The sequence below is a fragment of the Platichthys flesus genome, chromosome 3, assembly GCF_949316205.1.
Source record: "Platichthys flesus chromosome 3, fPlaFle2.1, whole genome shotgun sequence".
NCBI classification, from domain to species: domain Eukaryota; kingdom Metazoa; phylum Chordata; class Actinopteri; order Pleuronectiformes; family Pleuronectidae; genus Platichthys; species Platichthys flesus.
In genome coordinates, this window is record NC_084947.1 from 24,624,876 (window position 1) to 24,649,434 (window position 24,559).

General features: G+C 43.3%; 1 protein-coding gene across 2 annotated transcripts in view; it reads right to left on the reverse strand.

The window, feature by feature from the left end:
* Positions 1–7,893: 7,893 nt before the first annotated feature.
* The window catches only part of zgc:162952 (PKc_LIMK_like_unk domain-containing protein), a 36,474-nt gene continuing 19,808 nt past the window's right edge, over positions 7,894–24,559 (reverse strand). For both annotated transcript variants that reach the window (XM_062384966.1, XM_062384965.1), the window contains 5 exons: positions 24,395–24,544; positions 15,500–15,673; positions 15,026–15,109; positions 12,213–12,299; positions 7,894–11,722 (listed from right to left, as the gene is read on the reverse strand). In XM_062384966.1, coding sequence (XP_062240950.1) covers positions 11,618–11,722; positions 12,213–12,299; positions 15,026–15,109; positions 15,500–15,673; positions 24,395–24,544 — 600 coding nt within the window. In that variant the 3' untranslated portion in view covers positions 7,894–11,617. The remainder of the gene's footprint in view (positions 11,723–12,212; positions 12,300–15,025; positions 15,110–15,499; positions 15,674–24,394; positions 24,545–24,559) is intronic.

Here is a 24,559-nt window from a genome sequence, read left to right on the forward strand (position 1 = left end):
AATAATATAATAATAATATAATATAAAGACTAACCTCTGAACGGAACCAGTTGCTCATTTACGGTCACTTCGGCTCCCAGGGTTGAAGAGACACAGTAGCTGCGCCACCCACATGTCCCAGACTTCTCGCACCATGTCCATGGCTCGTCTCCAGCGTCTCGTCTCGCGGTCATCGAAGCGCTGCAGTCTGGAGTACGTGTGCTGCTGGCGGCGGCCTCACCCCGGAACCTGTATACGCCTGCTAAGATCAACAGCCCTACGTAGGCATGCTGGTCGGTCTCATACATCCCTTTCCATTCGTCACCGTATTTTTGACGACCCTCCCGGTTCGTCATCTCAAGGATGATGTCCTCTACTGTCGGCATGATGAACAGGCGGAACGTTGAGGCTATGTCACCGGCGCGTGCGTCGTGCCACGGGCACGGGCGTGCATCATGCCACGGGCACTTTGCGTGCATCGTTGGGCCTGGACAGACCCCGCTTAGAGCCGCATCAACGGCGGAGGACGAGCAGCGGCTCCCCTCTCGGCCGTACGCCTGCGATGCCCGTATCATTTTCCAGTTTCTTGACTTGAAGGTCTCTCTTTCCGTGAGTCCAGTGGGGGTGGTGCTGCAGCCGTGGTCTTGTCCCTCTTCTTCTTCGTCCAAGGTTGGCAAATCTGCAGAAGCATCACCCACTGGGTTGTATTCCTTTTCGTCTCCGTTGGTCTTCTACCTCATCATCCAAGTTATCCTCCACGTTGTCCTCATACTCAGAGAATTGCTGTTTCAATCGGGGAAACACGCCGACGTGATATCGAGGCATGGTCAGGCAGGGTGATACACGGTGTTAGGGTTGATATGGTCTTCATTTACAAGTGTTCGAGTGACCCCTCCTCTTTTGCTGCATCAACACTACAAAAAAAGTAACCATTAATTATAATAATTTAATTTATACACATACAAGAGCAGTATATATTAACCTGACTTAAGCGCCCTCTATCAATAATTAGTATATGTTCAGCAACAAAAACATTTCACATTCCTCCTTGGTTATTTGTTCACCTGATATTCCAACAGAGTCTCCTTTTTTAAACGGAGCAGTTATTCCTAAACAACATATTCCTTGAAATGAACCAGCTGTCTCACAGCTCTCCAAGAACGGGACACAATTTGGCGAGGCTCTCTCGGGCCTGTGTCACTACCCACTACCTCTTCAGCCACGCATCCTCCTTCGGGTGAACCCTCATCCTGTAGTGAAGGAGCATGAAGAGGAGAAGCCAGGGGGCCTACGCGCAAAAAACACCGGCAGTGTGTAAATAAGAGTAACTTAATAAAATAGCTTTGTCATCTACAGGATGATGTTCTCTACCGTCGGCGTGATGAACAGGCGGAATGTCAAGGCTATGTCACCGGAGCATGACTTTGCGTGCATCGTGGGGCCTGGACAGACCCCCCTTAGAGCCGCATCAACAGCGAAGGAGGAGAAAAAATCTTGGATCTTGAGTCCTTGGTGGTGAGGAGTCGTCCCTCTATGTCCCTGATCTAAGTGTTTGTCTGCCTAAACTTTCAAGCTTGTTTCATGGTGGTCATATGGAGGTCTTTGAGGTTGTTCTTTCCAGCTGCTTCCTCTGCCAAATTCTCGTTCCGCTTGTCTCATTTTGCTCTTTTCTTCACCTCTCTATTTGCGGTTTCATATTCTTAGTGAGCTGCTGCCTTTTTTGCTCGGGTTTTGCTTTTGTTTTGTGTGTCTTTTTTGGCCCTCCTTTCTTAAATTTTCTTCAGTGTGTTTGTTGATAACCAAGGTTTTCCTCTTTAGCTTGTAATGTTGGAGTGGCTTCATCTCCCAGGTTGCGGGGTTTCTTTTTTTTCATAAATTTTTCTGTAATCATTTGTATCCACTTCGCAGGTGATTGGCCTATGAGCTTCACCAGTGCCCTATTGGTCAGCATTACCTGCTTCCACCTCTCACAACAAGGATGTTAGGCTTGGTCTTCTAGAGGCCCAGAGTAACATAATAAAATAATAAAAAGAAGATTGTTGTTAGGATTATTATGTACTAGAATTCTATGTACATGTGGCATCTGAGCAGAAGCCATATTCTGTGCTCATATTTAATACAAAAGTTTTCATTTTTTACTGAAAATCATTTATTTACGTATGCAAAAATGAAGGGAGATTACTATTTAAAGTCTCTTCGTTAAGAAACTCATTAAATCACTAGGTGTGGAATCATCTAACTATAAATGAAGGGGTACTGTCTATTTGTCCATCCTTCTCATCTTAAAGGTAAATGTTTACTATCAAAACCAAAATCATCGGTAAAGAGATGCAAATACAGCAGGTGATGATTCTCAAAGGGTTTGATGTCAGTGACTTTCAATTGATATGTTCTCTGCTTCTCCTTTCCCAACACATTTTCAAGCTCTTCCACATACTTTTCCACCTCTCTCTCAGCTTGTAGTTGTTGGATATCATTTGAAGACATTTGTACCACAAGTCAGAAGCCTGTCACTTAGAGAGCAGAAAGACTGGTGTGCTTGATGTTCATATGTTAGGCCACATATGTAAGATCCAGTCTGACAAGAGGTGGCACTGGATCTTACATATATATATGGAAGAAAGTGGCAGAGATTCTAGGTTGAGCAAACACTACCACCCTGTGGACAGTCGGCTGTGTGTGTGTATGTGTGTGTTTGCTCTTGTACAGCTATCTTTTTTAGGATAAGTTTGAGCCTACAAGTCCATTTTGTCCTCACTTTCTGACCCACCTTTAAGGGACGGTTAAGGGGGTTAAGGCTTGGTTAGTTTAGTGTAAGGGTTAGAGTTAGGTTAAGGGTTAAGGTTAGTTATTTAGCTTGGATGGTTACGGTTAGGTTAAGGGGCTAGGGAATTTATAATGCCAATGAGTATCCACACTAAGATGTAAGTACAAACATGTGCATGTGTGTGTGTAAGCATGCACTTTTGCACATGTGTGTGGGATGGCTGCTCAGAATGAGTAATGACTAAACCACTGCTTGGTTAGATGGGTTTTTAATATCCTAGAGAGACAGGAGGGTGTGTGAACAGTAGTGACCAATTGAAAACAAAAAAAGACAAGAAAAGGTAAAACACTGCTACGGCGTCATCACTGGCATCAACAACCTGCTCTTTTTACAACAGGATTAACAATTGCCCCTGCCTTCCCTGTGTCTGTACATAGGCCTCTGTGTCAGGAACTTGGGAGTGATCTTTGATCCTGATTTATCCTTTAATAGTCACTTAAAACAAATTTCTAGGACCGCTTTTTTCCACTCACAAAAAGATGCAGAAAAACTAGTCCACGCCTTTGTTACATCGAGACTGGACTATTGTAATTCATTATTATCAGGCTCCAGCAGTAAGTCGTTAAAGACTCTACAGCTTGTCCAAAATGCCGCAGCACGTGTCCTGACGAGAACAAAGAGAAGAGAGCACATTTCTCCAATATTAGCATCGCTACACTGGCTTCCAGTTAAATCTAGAATAGAATTTAAAATTCTCCTCCTTACCTTCAAGGCCCTTAATAATATAGCGCCTTTATACCTTAAAGAGCTGTTAGTACCTTATAAACCCACTAGAGCACTCCGCTCCCAGAATTCAAGCCTACTTGTCGTCCCTAAATTCTCTAAAAGTACAGTAGGAGCCAGAGCTTTTAACCATCAAGCCCCTCGGTTGTGGAATAATCTACCACTTTCAGTTCGGGAGGCAGTCACCATCTTTTCGTTTAAAAGTAGGCTCAAAACCTTCCTTTTTGATAAAGCTTATAGTAAGAGCTAATTAGTGCGCCAGATCGTTACTTGTTGTATTTTATGACACATGACACACGGAGTTTCTCTTTCCAGCTTCTCCTCCCTCTTCTCCATCCCTATCCCCCTTCCCCGGAATCCCTTTGCTTCATCACCCGCAGATCCAGGGCCTCTGTGGCCGCACCATGGATTGCAGTTTGTGGATCGCGCACCGGGGGTCGCGGTGTTGGATCGCGCACCGGGGGTCGCGGTGTTGGATCCAGCGTGCCGGATTCTGAGTCATGTGGGCTGATCGTGGTGCTGGTGGCGGACCCTGTGTCGCGTTGGCATTGGGCACGGGCGGTGGACCAGGACCGCGGTGGTGGCTTGTGATGGGTCCTGGTGCGCGGCGGTGGACGGTGACTGAGGACTGGAGTGGCGTCTGGTCTGGATGGTGGATCGTGGTCGGATGGTTGCTGAGCATGGACTGTGCTTGCAGCGGGACTGCTTGGCATGTCATGTTGGGGTTGTCCTTCGGGATGTCTACCCTCATCAAATGCTGCTAGAGACTTTTTGATGGTGTTTTCCTGCACGTGGCATCTATTGCACTTCTGTCCGTCCTGGAAGAGGGATCCCTCACATGTGGCTCTCTCTGAGGTTTCTACATATTTTTACCCTGTTAAAAGGTTTTTTTGTAGTTTTTCCTTACTCTTGCTGAGGGTTAAGGACAGAGGATGTCACACCCTGTTAAAGCCCTATGAGATGAATTGTAATTTGTGAATATAGGCTATACAAATGAAATTTGATTGCTTGATTGATTGATTTCCCTTTGTCCTCGTCGGAATGTTTGTTGTACCATGGTGATGTCCTGTCCTTCTCTCTTGTCATGGGCATCTGCATCTCTGCATCTCCTGTGTAAGCTTCTGGTGTTTTCTCCTGTGTTTTCTCCAGTGTGTTTAGTGTTTATCCTATTTTCTCCTTTAGTGCTTTAGTTGTCTTGTCTGATAAGAAACTTGTTTCATTAAAATCACTATTTTAGTTTATACTCTGGGTCCTACTGAGTCACCTCACCCCTCACCCCTGACAATAAAGATTGAATTGTGTTTTGAATAAGTATGACGTAATAGCTGCTCTCTGAAGGAACCAACTGATCAATATATTTTTGTAAAAGCTGGGTGTTATATATGCTGCTGGCAAACCCAAAGTGCAGAACACAAACAAAGTAATAGATGTATAGACTGAGGAAAAGTGGAGTTGACGAGGAGATGAAGCTCAGCTTCAGAGATAGACACGCACAGGAAGAGAGACGGACCACAAACACTGGGTTAAGGGAAAACAACGGGAGAACAGAAGACAAGAACATGGAGGTAGAAGTCCACTTAATTAGACTTGCACTCTCTGTTTCACTCAAACTCAATCGGTACATAAATCCAAGATCATTTACACTGAGCTTGTTTCTCAAAGTCTCTGACTCAATGATTTCCAACCATTTGTATTTCTGTCAAAAAGAGAGGTGCAGATTTATAGAAGATGCTCCAGAGAGATACTCCGAGAAGATGGATTTTAGGACAGGGTATTATAATCTATGTTTAATACCTACCTAGGTAATACTACTAATAATAGAGTGATATAGACTTAAAGAATACAATGAATATTTACCGATTGAGTTCTATGTTTATAAAGAAAATTATTTGGAGGTATCAGGAGTATTTAGTTGAGTATTTGTGGCTTTGTATTGGGAATTGAGATTTCAACTTTTTTTGTGACACTTCTTTTAATAGTAATAATATAAAACTAAATCCAACATCACTATTTAGAGGATTTAGAAGGATTTAGTAAAACATATTTATCTATGACTAATCTTTTGCCCCAAACGCAAATATGTATCGCTTTTGGGGCAAAATTATGTTAAAGTAGTCAGAATACAACACAAAACTCAAGACAACGTTTCATTATTTCAAACACATTAAAAGAGAGGTGATATGTTGTTAATCTGAAACCTTCCCTTCTTCTTGCCATGTCTAACCTATTCACTATGTACAGTCTATCATCACCCCCATCCGACCACACACACCAACAAACAACATTGTCTACATAATTGATCTTCATCATCCTTTTCTTTATTCTCATGATGCTGGAGAGGTCAGACAGACCATGTTGTGAAAGGAGACACTGAATCTTTCATGATCTTTTGATTGGCTAGTGCAATGCTTTTATTTCACACAGGCATGGTGTCTGGTCACTGTGTGTATGTATGGCCAGTCTAAACACACATAGTCTACAGAGGTTGGACAGGGCCTGAACAACTCTGTGTTTCATATGGCTCAAAGGGAAACCTTGCTTTGGTCCGCTAATTGGAAATATGTCTATTATGTTTACACAATGATTATGCTAAAATACTTTGCTTCAAAGACACAATTAACATGGTCCGCAGCCTCTGGTACTAAGTGTTCTAGCAATTAGACATAAAAGAAGATTGCCAACGGCCTTAGCAACAGACGTTAGATAGTTAGGAGCACACAAAACTTGAGATGGCTGCTCATTATTTGCTCTAGAATCGAATGGACATTTGTATCACTGGACTTAGTAAGCGAAGCAGGCAGTTACATGCAAGCTTATATGAACCATGTTTTACTTTGTAGCCACACTAACAGAGTGACTGATGTTGGGACATGGTTTTTGTGCAAACCACAGGCCTCCTTTCAGTCAAACTTGTAACAAACATGCCGCATGTGCTGGAGTGGACTCAATCCCCCAAGATGCAACAGGTTCCATTGATCTTTGAAAGTCAAGGAACTCAGTCTCCCAGAGGATGTAACAGGATGCTGCATGTCCTGGGGTCTGGGCAATGTCACACAAAGGTGTCAAGAACCACCAGGGTCAACTCCTATTGGTCACTCTGGTCCAAGACCTGTGAGGTCACCGGGGCCAATATAAGGAGAAGTCTCCCCAAGCTCTCTCTCTTTCTACAATCCTTCGAAGGCCAGCAGGCTGTCCAGCCTCTCTTCTCCTACATCGCCAAGGGGGGGGGGGGGGGGGGGGGGGGGCCTGGCTGATCCAGCTTCCTTCTCTATCCAACCCACAACCGGAGGTCAGAGGTGCAGCTCCCCTGCTCACCCTTCAAGGAAATCTCCTCGCCCTTCAAGCTCTACAAAACTCCTCGTAGCGACGCGATGTCCTGCAGGAAAACTTCAACCAGCATCTGAGCACACGGCTCGACAGAATCGCGAATGCAGAACTCTACGACCACAAAGCCAGGAGACGTCACAGAACTTCAAACTGAACAGCTACTTCTTTTCCTCTTTCCCTCGGACTGGTAACATAATCTGGGCTTAATAATTATACATGCTAAGCAAGACTGTTTACTCAATTCTGTGTGTTTACAAGTTTGATATATATGCTGTGATGTTGTAGGTATAAGTTAAATGAAGGTTAATGGCAGTTAGGCTCGCCACAGGCTTTGTCCCTGACTATCATTATCTGATTAACATACATACAGACACGCATAGCATCTCACCAAGTTAAACCTTCCCCCTAAAGCGTAAAGCGACGGCCATAAAGCAACCTCAGAAGAAGGGGGGGGGGGGGGGGGGGGGCTCTTACCTTAGGGACCATTCTTTAAAGCATGCTAATTTACATTCACACACACACTTACACACCTCCTAGTTAGTTAGTTTGATTGTTTATTAATTTGTGTTTTTATACTTTATTATGTTTATAACAAATTATCTTTCACAAATGTTCTGTCATTAATATTGCATAAGTGAATCTTGCCAACCGTTACACTGTTAAGAACTCCATAACCTTCATTGTTCATTATATAATCTTTAATGGTAAAATATTGAGATTTCTAATTGAACTAGATCTAAATGAGACTGATCTTAATCAATAAATTGGCTATCTTTTCCCTTCTATGAAGGGTGGTGCCTCGCGATAACTTTAACCAGTTAAAGTTATCCAGTTAAAGTTATGATTTAATATTAATATTTTAAATATTCATGTTTTACATTTTATTTTGATAACCAAATTTATTGAGTGCCTAAAGGCACACAATTCTATGGTAACTCTTTTTAAGCACTATTGCACAACACTGAAAGGAAGTCAGTCGGACCAATAACCTTGGTCCGGACTAAAATATCTCAACAGCTATTAAAAGGACTGCCATTAGTATGAACTGACTTGTAACCCCTTCTTACTTTGGTTTATGACTGAATACTGCAAAACTAAAAACATTCCCATCAGCCTCAGATGTACTTTCTGTTCAGAAAGTATCGAGATAGCATGTCAGCATGTGGCACTGGGCCTGTACTGTCGCTGCTATCGTAGGGGGGAGATTTTACAGAATAACATCAACACGGACAACTCTGTAACCAGGTTTCAATCCAATAACCAAATTTTTATACCAAATTGAGACATTCAAATAACTCAAAAAACTCAAACAATCAGAAACAATATAGAACACATGATGCAAATACAGTATACATGTTTTTCATGCAAGCTATTTCATCTTTGGACATTTGTGATGTTGTTTGCTGCTGCTATTATTTGTTTATGCAGCACAAAATAACCTTCAGTGGATGTATTGAGATCACATGGAGAGAAGAGGCCATGCAACTACTGTCAGAAGAGACTTGGGAGGTGAATTTGTGATGGTGAAATTTTTTACTTTTGGCCTCAGTTGAAGGCAGCTTTGTGCATGTTACAGGTGACTGGCTCAGAACAGAAGGGCACTTAACTTCAGACAGTGGTTAAAGGGGACATATTATGAAAATTCCACTTATGTAGTGGTTCTACACGTTAATTTGGGTATCTGGTATGTCTAATATCCCAAAAACTCTTGAAAAAAACAACTCCCGCGATTTGTTGTCGTTCCTCTATGTCAGAAACAAAATAAACGTCATAGTCACATAATGCCCATGTAGGAGTCTCTATACATGGCCTTGGACGAGCGAGCTAATGCTAGCCAGGCTCAACCGGCCCGGTTAGCTCGCAATCTCGCGAGCTAACCAGGCTGGTGGAGCCCAGCTAGCGTTAGCTCGCAGCTGCTACCCGTCAGACATTTAAGTGGCCGCATAAACAAGGGACCCCCGGGACACCTCTAATCGTTGACTCAACAGTGTGGAAGGATGCTGCTGCTGCGCCAGCTCAAGCTCCCACTGCTCCAACTGCTCCCACTGCAGGGCTGTGCTGGGGAGCTGGGGCTCTGGCAGCCTGGCTCACGAGGTTGAGGGGGGCGGGGCAATCACAACAGGTCAATCTGAGGAGGGCTGTTTTAGACAGGGTAAAAAGGGTGCTGTTTTAAATGATCCTTGTGGTATTTTGATCAAAATATGTTACAGACATTTCATTAACACCCCATGGAACCATATGAACTGTGGTAAAATGGGCATAATATGTCCCCTTTAACATCCACAGATAAGTGCTAAATCTGAGCCTTTTGGGACAACCAAACATGGACCAGATCTGAAGTTAGAAATGTTATCACAAAAGCAGCCGACAAATGGGATGAACACCACATATTTAACATTAAATTACAATCAAAGTCAAGATGTTTTTATTTAGTGATAATCAAGGTTTTTGGTTGACTCATCATTATGAAGTAAATGTTATTGATGCACATTGCAATGACTGTAGAACAATGATACCGTCTGTTTTTACATTGGTTCACTGTCAGCCCCATTCTCGCTATAAACCTCTGTCACTAGGCACAAAAAACTGTATTTTGGGAAAGTGAATTAAGGCTAGTTTTACTGGCCCTATACACAATGTACAACTGGAGAAAAAAAGGAATCTCACAAATAGTGTGTAGAATTGATTGTATCAGTCATTTATTTTGTGTAAATGGAGTAATACACACAAACACATTTAATTGAATTGGGATGAAACTTTATTCTTCCATTTGTATTTCAGTACAATGAATAACATGGTTATATTAGTTATCCAGGTAATTTTGCAGTCACTGTGATTTGCTGGCAGTTATTTACTTTGAATGGACAAAACTGGCCATTTAAATGGCTTTTCAAATTTGTTCTACTTTTCAGACCTTCTTCTCCTCGGTGAGTTTATCAATTCAATTTTATATGTATAGCGTCAAATCACATGATCCATTGTCTTAGGGCACTTTACATCGTACTTCCAATTCAACATTATTTAAGTGTGTAAGCCTGCCAGCAGATATAGTATTTTGCTGTATATTTCTCAATCATCTTGTATCTTTTTTTTTACAATTTTTTTTCAGCCCTGTGTAGTTAAGTCTGAAAACTAGATTACATTTTGCCAATTGAAATACAGATTCAACTTAAAGGGCTACTGTGTTGGACTTAGGGCCGTCTAGTGTTAACATTGCAGATTGCAACCAGCTATTGTAAGTCACTTTGGATAAATGAGTCAGCTAAATGTAATGTAATGTAAAGCTGAATACACCTTGTTTTTTAAGCGTGCAAAGCATACGGTGACCTTTAGGTCAGTGATAGTTTGCAGTTTGGCTGAGTTGCAACATGGCGGACTCCATTGAAGAGGACCTGCTCCGGATGTAGAGATGAATGGCTCATTCTAAGGTAGCAATATACAAAAATAGTTTACACTAGCGAGAACTATTAAAATGATATTCCATTTCTGCCAATAGATCCCCTGAAATCATACACACTGACCCTTTAATAGGGGCAGTAACTGAAAGGTGCATGTCTGAGCTAATTTTGTGTTGTAGCTGCCTGAAAAATCAATGTGAGACCATACACAAACCAGAAATTAGTCAGAACTGGTAAACTTGAGAGATTGTGGACACTTCCAATCCCTATCATTTCGCAGAATTAAAAAACACAACAAATTTGTGAGCAAAAAGAGAAGGGAAGAAATATTGACACGCTTGCTGAGCTTAAAGTTAACACATATATTCCCGAAAAATTACAGCAGAATAAGTATGAGGACATTGAACCGTAAATGCAAAAAAAATAATGATTTCCTGTTGAGAAATGGTTCTTAGCAGAAAACATCATCCAAATACAAACTCAAGCTAAGTAAAGTCAAACAACCTAAAGATTTTTCTTCTTTGTTCCTGTAAAGCTGATATGTTGCAGGCTTTCATTAGTGAAAATACTTTTATGGAAATAATAAATAGCTTAATGATACCAACAAGAATATTAACTGTGAACCTGAAAGTTTGACGGCATGTTTGAAGTTTCTGTCTAGAGTTCAACTATTAAGAACATATACAAATAACTAATAATCTCTTCAGCTCATTTCCTTAGTCCTGTGTGTAGATCCACTGCTGCTGTGCATTCTGGAAAACCTTTTCGTCCAATCAAATATATCTCATGTCAGGCGATTCCTTTGTCAAAGTCCCGGTAGAGAGCAGCGCATTTTCAGTCTTTCTCGGTAAAGAAATGCAAATTCCTGTTGAAGAGCAGTGTCCAGGGCTGCATAAGCACACCGAGGAGGCAGAAAATACATCAACAGACTCAATCGTCTATCTCGTTGGTTACAGATAAAATCTCAAACAAAGAATAGCAGAAACACAGGAAGGAAGACAGACTAACGCTTTAGTCAAGAAAGACATCAGCTAAAACAAACAAACAAAACCAGAACAAACTCTATATTCACTCCTACAAGCCTTACTGCTATTTACTGTATATGTAAAGCATAGTGTCCATGAGAAGTAAGGATAGTTTCCACTGAAAACACATCTAAATCTGTATATCTGCACCACCTCAGTGAAGTCGCGTTCCACTGTGGTCATGTGTTGTGCAGTGGAAGAGAGTGAAGCCAGAGAGGCCTGCACACCCGACTGGGTGCTGTCTTTACTCAGATTCAGTCCAGTTTCCTCTCAAGACAGTGGCGATAAACCTCAGACCCTCCGGTCCTGATGCTGAATAGGTGGGCTTTCCTGACCGTTCAGCTTGTGCTCAGGTCAGATTTGGGCGGTGGCTCGAGGGTCTCAGCGACTTCACCCAGCTCATCCAGCAGCTCTGTGAAGGCTGGCCGTCTGAAAGGCTCCAACTGAGACAGGAGAAAAGACAAGTGTTTGAGGATGCCCATGCCAGCTACATAATTAACACGGTGCACACTATGGTTTCATATTATTAAACTGATCAACAGGTTGCAGTTATATCCAATGATATTTGGCAATGCCCAGCAAAAAAAGGCAAGAAGAAGACCAGTAAGCATACCACAAATTCAAAATACTTAAATCCAAGTATCCACTAGGGAACACAATTGAAGTATAAAAAGGCAAAACAACATGTACCCAATATAGTGTTGAACATCATCGACCATCCTAACCTTCACATATCTCCTCTTTCCTCGAAATAACTAGTTTAAATGATCATGGTGATATACAGTACAGGTTTAAACTTAGACTATTATTGATGATTCACCAACAAAAACTTAGAATACATCTTATGGAGTGCAAATTATACTCATCAATGCTGTGGCCTTGTTTCTTTGTTAACCTGTTTCCATGAATGTAATCCATCCTCTATCCACCTACCATACAGCAGCTGGCTGCCAGGTCCAGGAGTCGCTGAGGACAGTCGCTCACTATCTCCTTGAATGTGTTCACATTCAGCCCATAGTCCTGAAAAACACAGACATCATCAGACAATGCAGTGTGGACACAGTATAACACACATTTACTGGGCATCTGTGCTGTAAGTGGAACAATGAACATTTGTGTCCCTTCCACAGCGTGGGACTAGCTGAGAACAACACAACATATGCTGCTGCTCACACACTGATTCTGTGAGCTCTGACTCAGAGGTGTTTTTGGATCAATACATGAGATTAAAAAAGGCTAAGGACTTGATTAAACTCAGACAAAACAGAGGTTATAATACTTGGCCCCAAACACCTTAGAGATGCATTATCTAATGATATAGCTGCGCTAGACGACATTGCCCTTGCTTCCAATGAAACAGTCAGGAACTTGGGAGTGATCTTCGATCCTGATTTATCCTTTAATAGTCACTTAAAACAAATTTCTACGACCGCTTTTTTCCACTTGCGTAATATTTCAAAAATTAGACATGTCCTTTCACAAAAAGATGCAGAAAAACTAGTCCACGCCTTTGTTACATCGAGACTGGACTATTGTAATTCATTATTATCAGGCTCCAGCAGGAAGTCGTTAAAGACTCTACAGCTTGTCCAAAATGCTGCAGCACGTGTCCTGACGAGAACAAAGAGAAGAGAGCACATTTCTCCAATATTAGCATCGCTACACTGGCTTCCAGTTAAATCTATAATAGAATTTAAAATTCTCCTCCTCACCTTCAAGGCCCTTAATAATATAGCGCCTTTATACCTTAAAGAACTGTTAATACCTTATAAACCCACTAGAGCACTCCGCTCCCAGAATTCAAGCCTACTTGTCGTCCCTAAATTCTCTAAAAGTAGAGTAGGAGCCAGAGCTTTTAGCCATCAAGCCCCTCGGCTGTGGAATAATCTACCACTTTCAGTTCGGGAGGCAGTCACCATCTGTTCGTTTAAAAGTAGGCTCAAAACCTTCCTTTTTGATAAAGCTTATAGTTAGAGCTAATTAGTGCGCCAGAACGTTACTTGTTCTATTTTATGACACATGACACACGGAGCTTCTCTTTCCAGCTTCTCCTTCCTCTTCTCCATCCCTATCCCCCTTCCCCGGAATCCCTTTGCTTTATCACCCGCAGATCCAGGGCCTCTGTGGCCGCACCATGGATTACGGTTTGTGGATCGCGCACCGGGGGTCGCGGTGTTGGATCCAGTGTGGCGGATTCTGAGTCATGTGGGCTGATCGTGGTGCTGGTGGCGGACCCTGTGTCGCGTTGGCATTGGGCACGGGCGGTGGACCAGGACCGCAGTGGTGGCTTGTGATGGGTCCTCCTGGTGGGCGGCGGTGGACGGTGACTGAGGACTGAAGTGGCGTCTGGTCTGGATGGTGGATCGTGGTCTAGATGGTTGCTGAGCATGGACTGTGCTTCATCATTGCTGCTAGAGACTTTGATTATTGATGATGTTCTCCTGCACGTGGCATCTATTGCACTTCTGTCCGTCCTGGGAGAGGGATCCCTCACATGTGGCTCTCTCTGAGGTTTCTACGTATTTTTACCCTGTTAAAAGGTTTTTTTGTAGTTTTTCCTTAAGCCTGAAACATGCTTCTGCGACTGCGTCTGCGTCTTTTCACGCCGCTGTGGCGCAAGACTCGTTTTCATTCATGCTTCCCCAACCGTTGCGCGTCTTACAAAGCAATTCCGCGCCAGAACACTAGGCGGAGTAATGCTTTTTGTCGAGACGACCTTAGAGACGCCTTCTTTCTTCTTCGTCGATTGTTTATTTACATAGCCACTGCGGCTCCTCGTAGCCTTTTTCTGGCGGACAAATCCGCCAGTCAGTGACAGGTTATACAAGTGATCATACTATCGGATATCTTCTGCCAAGTGCTCTTCTATATGGTCCATATTCGTTCTTCTAAATCTTCCGTGATTTCTGCCGGTTTTATGGGGCATGAAACCGGAAATGCAGCTCCAGAAGGGATGTAGAGCAGACCAATCACAGCCTTGCGGGCTGAGTGAGCTTGCGGAGCTTTGCCGTAAATTTTAGAAAAGGGGGTCGACACCCGTCAGCACGTAAGGAGGGATACATAAGCACGTAAGGGACCCGGAAGGGCTCTTGCGCTTACGGGCCCGTGAAAACGCAGAAGCATGTTTCAGGCTTTACTCTTGCTGAGGGTTAAGGACAGAGGATGTCACACCCTGTTAAAGCCCTATGAGATGAATTGTAATTTGTGAATATGGGCTATACAAATAAAATTTGATTGATTGATTGATTGATTGATACATGTAAAATCCATAATTGTTGTTATTTCCTTATCATTGAGTTTCTTATTTTAAATTATTAGTTTTGGGAAATAAGTTCAAATTCAGGCTGTGCATGGCGATCACCTCGCTGAACTGCTTCACACACACCCTGTTATAACATTCATTGAGTTCTGCCATGACGTAAACATGTGGCTTCCACTTTCACTTCTCCAGTACAAACAGATTATAGCCAAATGAATGGCTGCTTGTCAGGGGCAGAAAGCAGAAAAAACTGAATTGGAAAAACAAGGGGAGATATTAGCTGTTACTAGAACAATTAATCGTCTCATCAATGTTCAGATACTTAATCAACAACAACTTTGGTGTGTGAAAATATTCATAACTTACTACAACTACAGCTGAACATAATTTTAAAGAGTATTCAACTAATTGTGATCATTGGAGTTATTACAGGTAAATACAAATTGCTACACACTGGCTGGTGAAGGTTTTTTAAATTGAGCTGTACCTGAGTCCTGGGTAGAATCTCTGGGTCAGCAGAAATCCTGGCCAGAATCTCACAAAGCATGATGCCGAAGGAGAAAACATCCACCTGGAATCAGAAATGACAGACATGACTTAGGTGCAACTTCTTACATGTAGGTGTGTGCTGATTGTCTTTGTCTCTCACGTGACAGTAATTTTATAATTTGGGGTTCTGAAAAAACAAGCTTCGTGACAGGAGACCTTTTCAGGGTTTTCTTATAAAATGGATAATAAATGAATTAATGAAGTAATCAGTAGATAAGTCAACAGTAAAAATCATTAACTTCAGACCCAAGATGATGTGTACATATATTCTACGTTGGTTGCATGACACTTAAAGAGCAAAGTAGTAAATGCATGTTGTATGAATTCATGTTTACAACGCATGCATCTCATTATTTTCACATAGTAAATCTGCATCCAGCCGAAACACCAGTGATAGTAGTTTATCCTCTACCTTGCGGTCGTATGGCTCCCCTCGGAGCATCTCAGGGGCCATCCAGAAGGCTGAGCCCACCAATGAGAGCTTCCTGCCGGGATCTTTAACTGGCAGATCCACCACCTCCCTGGCGAGGCCAAAGTCCGTCACCAGGGCCTCCCGTCCCCGAGACGACACCCGGATCAGACAGTTCTGCAGAAACAAAAATAGGAGATAGATGCATCACAGGTTCATGAAACTGCAATGTAATATTTCGTCAGCAGATGGCAGTGTAAGGCTGATGATGCCTGGAAAACAAATCAGTCAGCATCAAAAGCTCCTTTTACCATTTTGTCCTTAATTAAAACTTAAAACAATTTAGATCTTTTAATGTGCTTCCATTAAGTGTGCATGTGTTCCCTGGAACAAAGTGAGCATCCAGCTGCCAGACAAACAGTCTTTCTTCAGTCTCTCCACTTATCAATGGGCTCATTAGAGTCAATCAGCACCTTTCCAGCACACTAAATAATTCAGCCACACCACATGTGAAGAGAGTCCGTTTGGCTGCCTGTGTGGCACAAAGGAGCCTCCATCACAGAGGCCACGCTGACAGGCTGATATTTGACTTTTGATTAATTACATTTTTGTATTAAGTTAATCTCTTCATGGATCACTGAGTTTCCAGGCAGAGATGGAGGTGCGATGAGGCACCGGCAGTGGGAGAGATGTTGCATAACAACAGTGGGTGGCCTGAAGTGTGTGTTTGTGAGTGTATAACATATACAGTATGTCCCTCCAGAAAGGGAATGTAAGTGCATTTAATGTCTCTGAAGTCATGGAGACACAACTGTTTATGTGTGTGTGTACGTGTACGTGTTTGTGTGTGTGTAAATGGCCTGTATTTATAATTCTTATAGCGCTTTTTACAGGACATATTCACCTATTCACATTGCTTTATGTGTGTTGTATTTATTGTGTTTTTATGTTTTTATGTTCATTGTATGCACCATAACCAGAGCAAATTCCTCATAGGTGTAAACCTACTTGGCAATAAATACATTCTAAAATACAGTCTGATCCATTCATACAAATATCTTTGAAAGGACCAGCTTTATCAACCTGCAGAGTGAGGACATATTGGCCAGTCCTCAAATTGTGACCCACTTTTAATGGGTTTAGGATTAGAATAAGGTTTAGTTTAGGGTCTGGGTAAGGGTAAGGCATTTAGTTTTGAGGGTTAACGTTGGGGTAAAGGACTAGGGAATGCAATCTGCCAATGAGTGTCCTCACTAATATAGATGTTCAAATGCGTGTGTAAGGTACGGTAAATCTCCTAGCGTGTGGCTCTCATTGCACCAGAAGCCCTTTCCATCCAGTAGCCTGTCATTACGAGGCTCTCCTGGGAAAAACTCTAGTCTCAGACTTCTCCTCTAAATTTAGCCAGGGCCCCTCATGTCGGTGCCAAGGAAAGCAAAGGTTTGGGGAACAGAACTGGAAAGCTCTTGTAGATTACAAAGAGAAAAAAAAGGCAGCTTGTAAACACTCATTAAAAGGGGCCTCAAATTTCCATAGCTTCAGCTCTAATTCAAGCTAACTTGCAGAGTTACTGAGGCATATTCACAATGACTGCATTAGTCGAGGGGGCTTTGGAATGTAAATTGCTTTTTGGACTTCCTGAAACAGCCAGAATCGTCACATGTCCAGCCACTGGTAAAGTGTGCGACTTAATCCCAATGAGTTTTCTATTCACACTTTTTAGGAGGGGATAAAACCGAAATGGGTTCAAAAGAGCAGAAGTACAAATGCCTGCTTTTTGGATCTTGATTCAGTTATTGGTTGTGGCTGTTTACATTATAAAGAGATCTATTACAAACATGGAAATGTGTGATCCAGTCCAAGGATGTTGGCAGGACAGTTTCACATCCTGCTTCAGACACAATTTACTCATGATAAAAAACAACACAAAAAAAGACATTGAAATTCAAATTCATCTGACAAAAAAAACTCCCTGGTGTGAAAAGACCTAATGACATTATATGAGTATGTCAGACAACAGGTTTTCATGTGAAATATATTTTGTACGCTTTTTAAATTTTATTTAACCCATCGAAGTACTACTTTTGTATTTTCTCTAAATGAGGTGAGATCATTATGTCATCTAAAGACAATAGCCTCTATTCTACTAGGTTCTGTAAGTCAAGGGCTGCACAAAATGGCAACAATGGTTTTGGACCTGTCAGGTTCACAAATGTTTAACAAATATGGCGACGCCTGCGAGCTAGTTCTGGCAGGCAACTCGAGCTGCGCGGCGCCAATCAAGTGACATACATCACGTGACATACATCACGTGACATACATCATGTGACATACCTCAATCTCCACAACCAGCTATAATACACACCCACCTTATCAGGTGGTCTATTTAACCAGAGAGACATTTCCCATCAGCCCCTCTTTCTCGCACTGCTGCTGCAGTATTGCTACCTGTTGCTTCAGCGTCTCAGTTGTTGACCAAGTGACCGTTGTTCCTCCGTGGGTCGTTGTCTCTCTCAATCCGTGATTCCTCCTCCGAAAAAGTTCGCATTATTTCCGTAATTTCGGCTCGGTCCTTTAAGATTCACTACGTGTGAAACGGACGTCAAGCGTCTGCACCACGACTCCCGCGGGCCTCTCAGCGCGCACCACATCTTGGAGGAGCTGCGCACCCGAAGCGTTTAATTCATCCGGTCTGAGCCACGAGTTAGTTTCAACTACTTCTTGACTGAAGGCGGTTCCGCGAGGCCGAACAAACGCCGGTGGCAGCGTCACTGACGGCAGCTTCGCTGACGGATTCTTCCCGGGACATCTCTGCTCTACCAACTTCTCCCTCACCGCGGGATGTTGTCCCTCGGAGGCAGAGGAAGCGCGCCTGGATCCGCTGGGGCTTTCATCCTGTCTCCTCTGCTGAATGAAGTCTGCACTGAACGGTATGAATGAAACAATTCAGTCTCGAATCACACGCCATCTTCCCTGCACGTGATGTAAACAACGGTACCGGCTTGTGCTATAGTACTTCCTGGTACGTCACTCCAGCAGGATTATGGGAGTTGTAGTCCAATCTCCAGCCATGGGTTTGAAGCTCCTGTCTCCTGACAACAGTACCTTTCCCAAAGGTATCAAATGCTGCAGGTAAAATGTTTTGTTATTCCTGAAAATTCAATTATATAATATAATATATATGTGGGTAGAGTGGTCTTCCTCCAACCAAAGGTTGGGGTTCAATCTTGTGCAAGATACTGAACCCTCAAATGGGCCCTCATAGATGTTGAATGCAATAATTGTAAATAACTTGTATATATGACTTTCTTATGACTTCTGGCATGCGATGATTTCGCAACGGACGTGCCATGTGCTATATTTGTCCCATTGCACATGCCCGAGTTTCAGGGATAGGAAGGGAGCGAGATGGCTCACTCCTCAGCTACTTCCATCAGCACCTCCGGTAAAACAAAGTCTATTACAGCTGCGCGAATAACACGCGCTATGAGGTAACTAACGAATGATCGAATATTAAATTCACGGGCAACTATTTTGTCTTCGGATTGTCGACTACAATCTGGTGCACTTTGAGGAAGTAAATATGTCAGAATCTACTGTTGGTGGTCATAATCTACTTGTGGTGTGAGAAACAGTTCATAGACACACTGAGCAGTACCCGGGTTTTCCTTTCCGCATATTAACGTCTTGGCGATGTCCGTCTCGGGAAACCTTCTTTGAAAATTTCTGAACATCTTTCATTGGACGTGAGAGAGTGGTGGTTTACTGTTGTGTCAAGACACCACAACACTTCTGTGCGCAGCGTTGTCGTAAGGCCTGCATGATTATGGCCAAAATCATAATTACGATTATTTAGATCAATATTAATATCATGATTATTAATACATCTTAGGAACAACATCTTTTTTTTTATATAGCGTTTTTATGTTTAAATGCACAAGAACACTGCTTTCACTCCCATGTTGTGCTACATTCCAGCTAATGTACACATCTTTCATTAGGTCCTGGGCAAATCGACTCTCCTGTCGGTTCTTATGGGAAAAATGACGTCTGTAAGCATCGACTCTTCATTGCAAATTACAATCGATGCAGTGAATTGTCAGGGACATGTACGGCTCCATTGTTGTGCTTGATCATTGCTCACAGTATTTATGGGACACCTGTCTTTGGCCAAATGAAATGCGATCGCATCCGTTATTCCAGTGTGTCTTCGGGAATGGGGATGGATACGCTATATGTTGACGTTGGACATGGACGGAGATTCAGGGAGGTAATGTTAGCTTTGGCCTTGATGCACTTGTTGTACTATGGTTTGTGGGTTGTTTTTTTCAGGTGGTTAAACAAGGTAGTTGTATTGCTATGCGGCGCAAACACAACTCTAAACGCACTCTGGCATGATTTGTTCTTGGTTATCATCACTTGCCCTAAATTCCAAAACTACCAAACAATGGATGATGATCCTTTTCGAAGGACTTGCTCCTCGCCTTCTGCTCCTGATAATTGATTTACCTTTCACACGACACCGTGACTGGCTACTCTCTGTCTCTACTCTTCTAAGAAATACCGGAACTGGCTGCAGACAAAACGTTTGTTCTGGTTACCGCTGCATGGTGCGTGCATGACAACTCCCATCTTGTTCTCCCTCTGGTGGTTAGCGTATGTTAGTCGAAAAAGCGCTTGTAGCAAATCACGCATTATAAATGTCAATATTGCTGACGATCATGCAATTCGATTAATTGTGCAGCCCTAGTTGTTGTGGCTCCCATTGTCACTCTGAGGTCTGTAGAAGTTGAAGCAGAGGGAAAAAAAAAAAAATAAATTGTTGCATTTCAGGTGGTTTGCTGGACTTAGAGTGTTCAATTCTGGGGTATAGGTTGCCACGTGCCAAGTTCACAATATATTCTCCTACAGCCAGGGCAGTTGGGGGGAACCTCACCAGGTAGTATATATTCTCTCGCGACAATGTGCCTACAGCGAATGACCACACCACAGGGGTGCATGGTAAGCATCACAGTTTCACAGGTAGCATATTCTCCTGCAGGCATGCGCCTATGAAGAATGCCTGCAGTGGCAGTGGCATGGCACACATAACAGGCTCACTAGGTAGCATATTCTCCAGCAGGCATGCGCCTATGGAGAATGCCACACCGCAGTGGCATGGAACACATAACAGGCTCACTAGGTAGCATATTCTCCAGCAGGCATGCGCCTATGGAGAATGCCACACCGCAGTGGCATGGAACACATAACAGGCTCACTAGGTAGCATATTCTCCTGCAGGCATGCGCCTATGGAGAATGCCACACCGCAGTGGCATGGAACACATAACAGGCTCACTAGGTAGCATATTCTCCAGCAGGCATGCGCCTATGGAGAATGCCACACCGCAGTGGCATGGAACACATAACAGGCTCACTAGGTAGCATATTCTCCAGCAGGCATGCGCCTATGGAGAATGCCACACCGCAGTGGCATGGAACACATAACAGGCTCACTAGGTAGCATATTCTCCAGCAGGCATGCGCCTATGGAGAATAGCCACACCGCAGTGGCATGGAACACATAACAGGCTCACTAGGTAGCATATTCTCCTGCAGGCATGTGCCTATGGAGAATGCCACACTGCAGTGGCATGGAACACATAACAGGCTCACTAGGTAGCATATTCTCCTGCAGGCATGGGCCTATGGAGAATAGCCACACTGCAGTGGCATGGAACACATAACAGGCTCACTAGGTAGCATATTCTCCTTCAGGCATGGGCCTATGGAGAATAGCCACACCGCAGTGGCATGGAACACATAACAGGCTCACTAGGTAGCATATTCTCCTGCAGGCATGGGCCTATGGAGAATAGCCACACTGCAGTGGCATGGAACACATAACAGGCTCACTAGGTAGCATATTCTCCTGCAGGCATGGGCCTATGGAGAATAGCCACACTGCAGTGGCATGGAACACATAACAGGCTCATTAGGTAGCATTTTCTCTGGCAGGCATGCGCCTATTGAGAATGGCCACACCGCGGCGGTGTATGACACACACATAGCAGATACCGATTCATCCGTCAGGCTCCAAATCTGTGCAGTGTTGGGGGGCTACAGTGTTAGCTCATCACTCCCATCATTCCTGTGTTAGCATATGGGGAGTGATTAAGTTGGAGCCTAGACGCCAAACACAAACCTGTTCTACTATGAATAATAAATATCGTAATAAATAAGATAAATAATCAAACGTAAGTTGTCTGACTGAAATGGAGCGAAGCCAGCGAGCTAGTTCTGGCAGGCAACTCGAGCTGCGCTGCTTCAGTCATGTGCCATACATCAGGTGACATAAATCATGTGACATATATCAGGTGACATACTTCACTTGCATGCTGCTACAATAGAAAGCTATGAATCCTCAATGATGACAGTCTTACCTAACATTTACCTTGGCTTTATATTTCTATATTACGGAATTGTTGTCAAGGTGAGTCAGAGTATACGATAACGGAAGCAGTATAATAGGAAATCTGACAAGGACGCTTATTTTAATCCTCTACATGACCTTATCCTCTCTAGTATTAGAAGAACACATGTTCACAACAAGTCTGATAGATCTTGTCGAGACTTCTGAATTATCATTGCTAAGAATAATACTGCTTTCTGTTCTTTCTGCTCTATGATCAAACGCTTGCATCCCTCCCTAACCCATCTGACGACACCCTTGCCTACCAACAATGGTTGAAAATGCATGACGAGATCTCCTCAAAGCTTCGCCATCCCTGCCAGAGCTGAGGCCTAACACCTGGATGCTGTCCCCGCACTCACTAAGATGTTGCACCACTATGACTGCAACACTCCATCATCAATGCTACTCATGCTATGTTGGACACCACAAGAAGGAATATTGACTCTCAAACATCATCTGCAGCCTTGATGTTTTAATGTGTAATCTCCGCTGCATAAATCCTTTGTTGCATGTCAGATCTCGGGATCCATCACGTATCCGCGTCCGGGGTAGTCACAGGCATGTTTCGGCGCGCCTTTATCCCCTCAAATGGTGACGATACAATGCGAACGATGCCAAGGGATTCATTGCACCCTTGCCATGGCATACATCTGTTCCTGTCCATCCTGGGAGAGGGATCCCTCACATGTGGCTCTCTCTGAGGTTTCTACTTTTTCCCCTGTTTATGGGGGTTTTTTTGGTAGTTTTTCCTTACTCTTGTCGAGGGTTAAGGACAGGATGTCGCATTTGTTAAGCCCGATGAAACGAATCATGTTTTGGATATTGGCGATACAAACAAACATGTGAATGAATAATTTGTATGTGTTTTGCAGACTGATTATTTTATTGCATTTCAGGTGGTTTGCTGGGCTTAAAGGTGAAATTCCGGTGCATATGTTGCCATGTGCCAAGTTCACTATATTCCCGTATAGGGAACCTCACCAGGTAGTATATTCCCCCGCAGACAATTTGGCTACAGCGAATGACCACGCCGCGGCGGTGAATGGCACACATAACAGTTCACTAGGTAGCATATTCTCCTGCAGGCAATGCGCCTAGGGAGAATGGCCACACCGCGGCGGTGAATGGCTCACATAACAGGTTCACTAGTTAGCATATTTTCCTGCAGGCTAATGCCCCTACGGAGAATGGCCACACCGCGGCGGTGAATGGCGCACACATAGCAGATACCGATCCGTACGTCAGGCTCCGACTATGTGCAGTTTTGGGGGGTTACAAGTATTTGCTCATCACTCCCATCATTCCTGTGTAATCATATAGGGGAGTGATTAAGTTGGAGCCTAGACGCCAAACACTAAATCTGTTGTAATAAATATATTACATGATCAAACGTGAGTTGTCTGACAGAAATATGGCGACGCCTGCGAGCTAGTTCTGGCAGGCAACTCGAGCTGCGCGGCGCCAATCACGTGACATACATCACGTGACATACATCACGTGACATACATCATGTGACATACCTCAATCTCCACAACCAGCTATAATACACACCCACCTTATCAGGTGGTCTATTTAACCAGAGAGACATTTCCCATCAGCCCCTCTTTCTCGCACTGCTGCTGCAGTATTGCTACCTGTTGCTTCAGTCCCTCCACCACCCCAGCATCCACCTGTAGGCCCAGCATCCACCTGTAGGCTCCAAACGGGGGGTTACAAGTATTTGCTCATCACTCCCATCATTCCTGTGTAATCATATAGGGGAGTGATTAAGTTGGAGCCTAGACGCCAAACACTAAATCTGTTGTAATAAATATATTACATGATCAAACGTGAGTTGTCTGACAGAACTTAAAAAAAAATACTGCTTCGTTTAGATTCATGTCAGGACACTGGATTTGAAGTCAGGAAAAATATCATCAAAATAACAGATGTTCATCTCTGTTAGCCAAAGCTACAGCTAATTTATTGTTTTCGACCATCCTCCTCCTTCTGCGGTCTGTGTCTACCTCTACCTGTGACTCCATTTAAATCTGAAAACAGAAAGGAGAATGATTCAAGCCAATTCTGAAAACTGTCATCAATCTTAGTATTAATTATTTTTATTCAATTACAGTTCAGACTCTATCGTTGATTTCTTTACCTATGTTGGATGTTTCAGGTCACATATCAGTGCAAGTTATTAAAAATCTTATTAAGACAGTCTCTGGTGTTATACTTAAAGGCACTGAAGTGTTTTTTAAGTCAAAAAATGTAGTTCTTGAGCTGTGTTAGTATCAGCAACAGTGTTTCCCCCTGTGAGGTCTCTGTGGGTTGCAGTTGTGATAGCACATAATGAGAGATGAGATGAAACTTTAATGAGCCCTGTTGGGGTAGGGGGTGTGGAGGAGGCACACTGGACTGACACAGGCTTTAGTGAGACAGAGACTTGGGGTGAATGGGTCTTACCTTTGAGTTGAGGTCTCTGTGGTAAATGTTCTTGTAGTGCAGGTAGATCATTCCTCTGCTTATGTCACAGGCCAGGTCCACCTTCTCTCTCCAGCACAGTGGCACATCTTTCCTGGCCAGAAGCTCCTCCAGACAGCCACCGTTGACGTACTGACACACCCAACA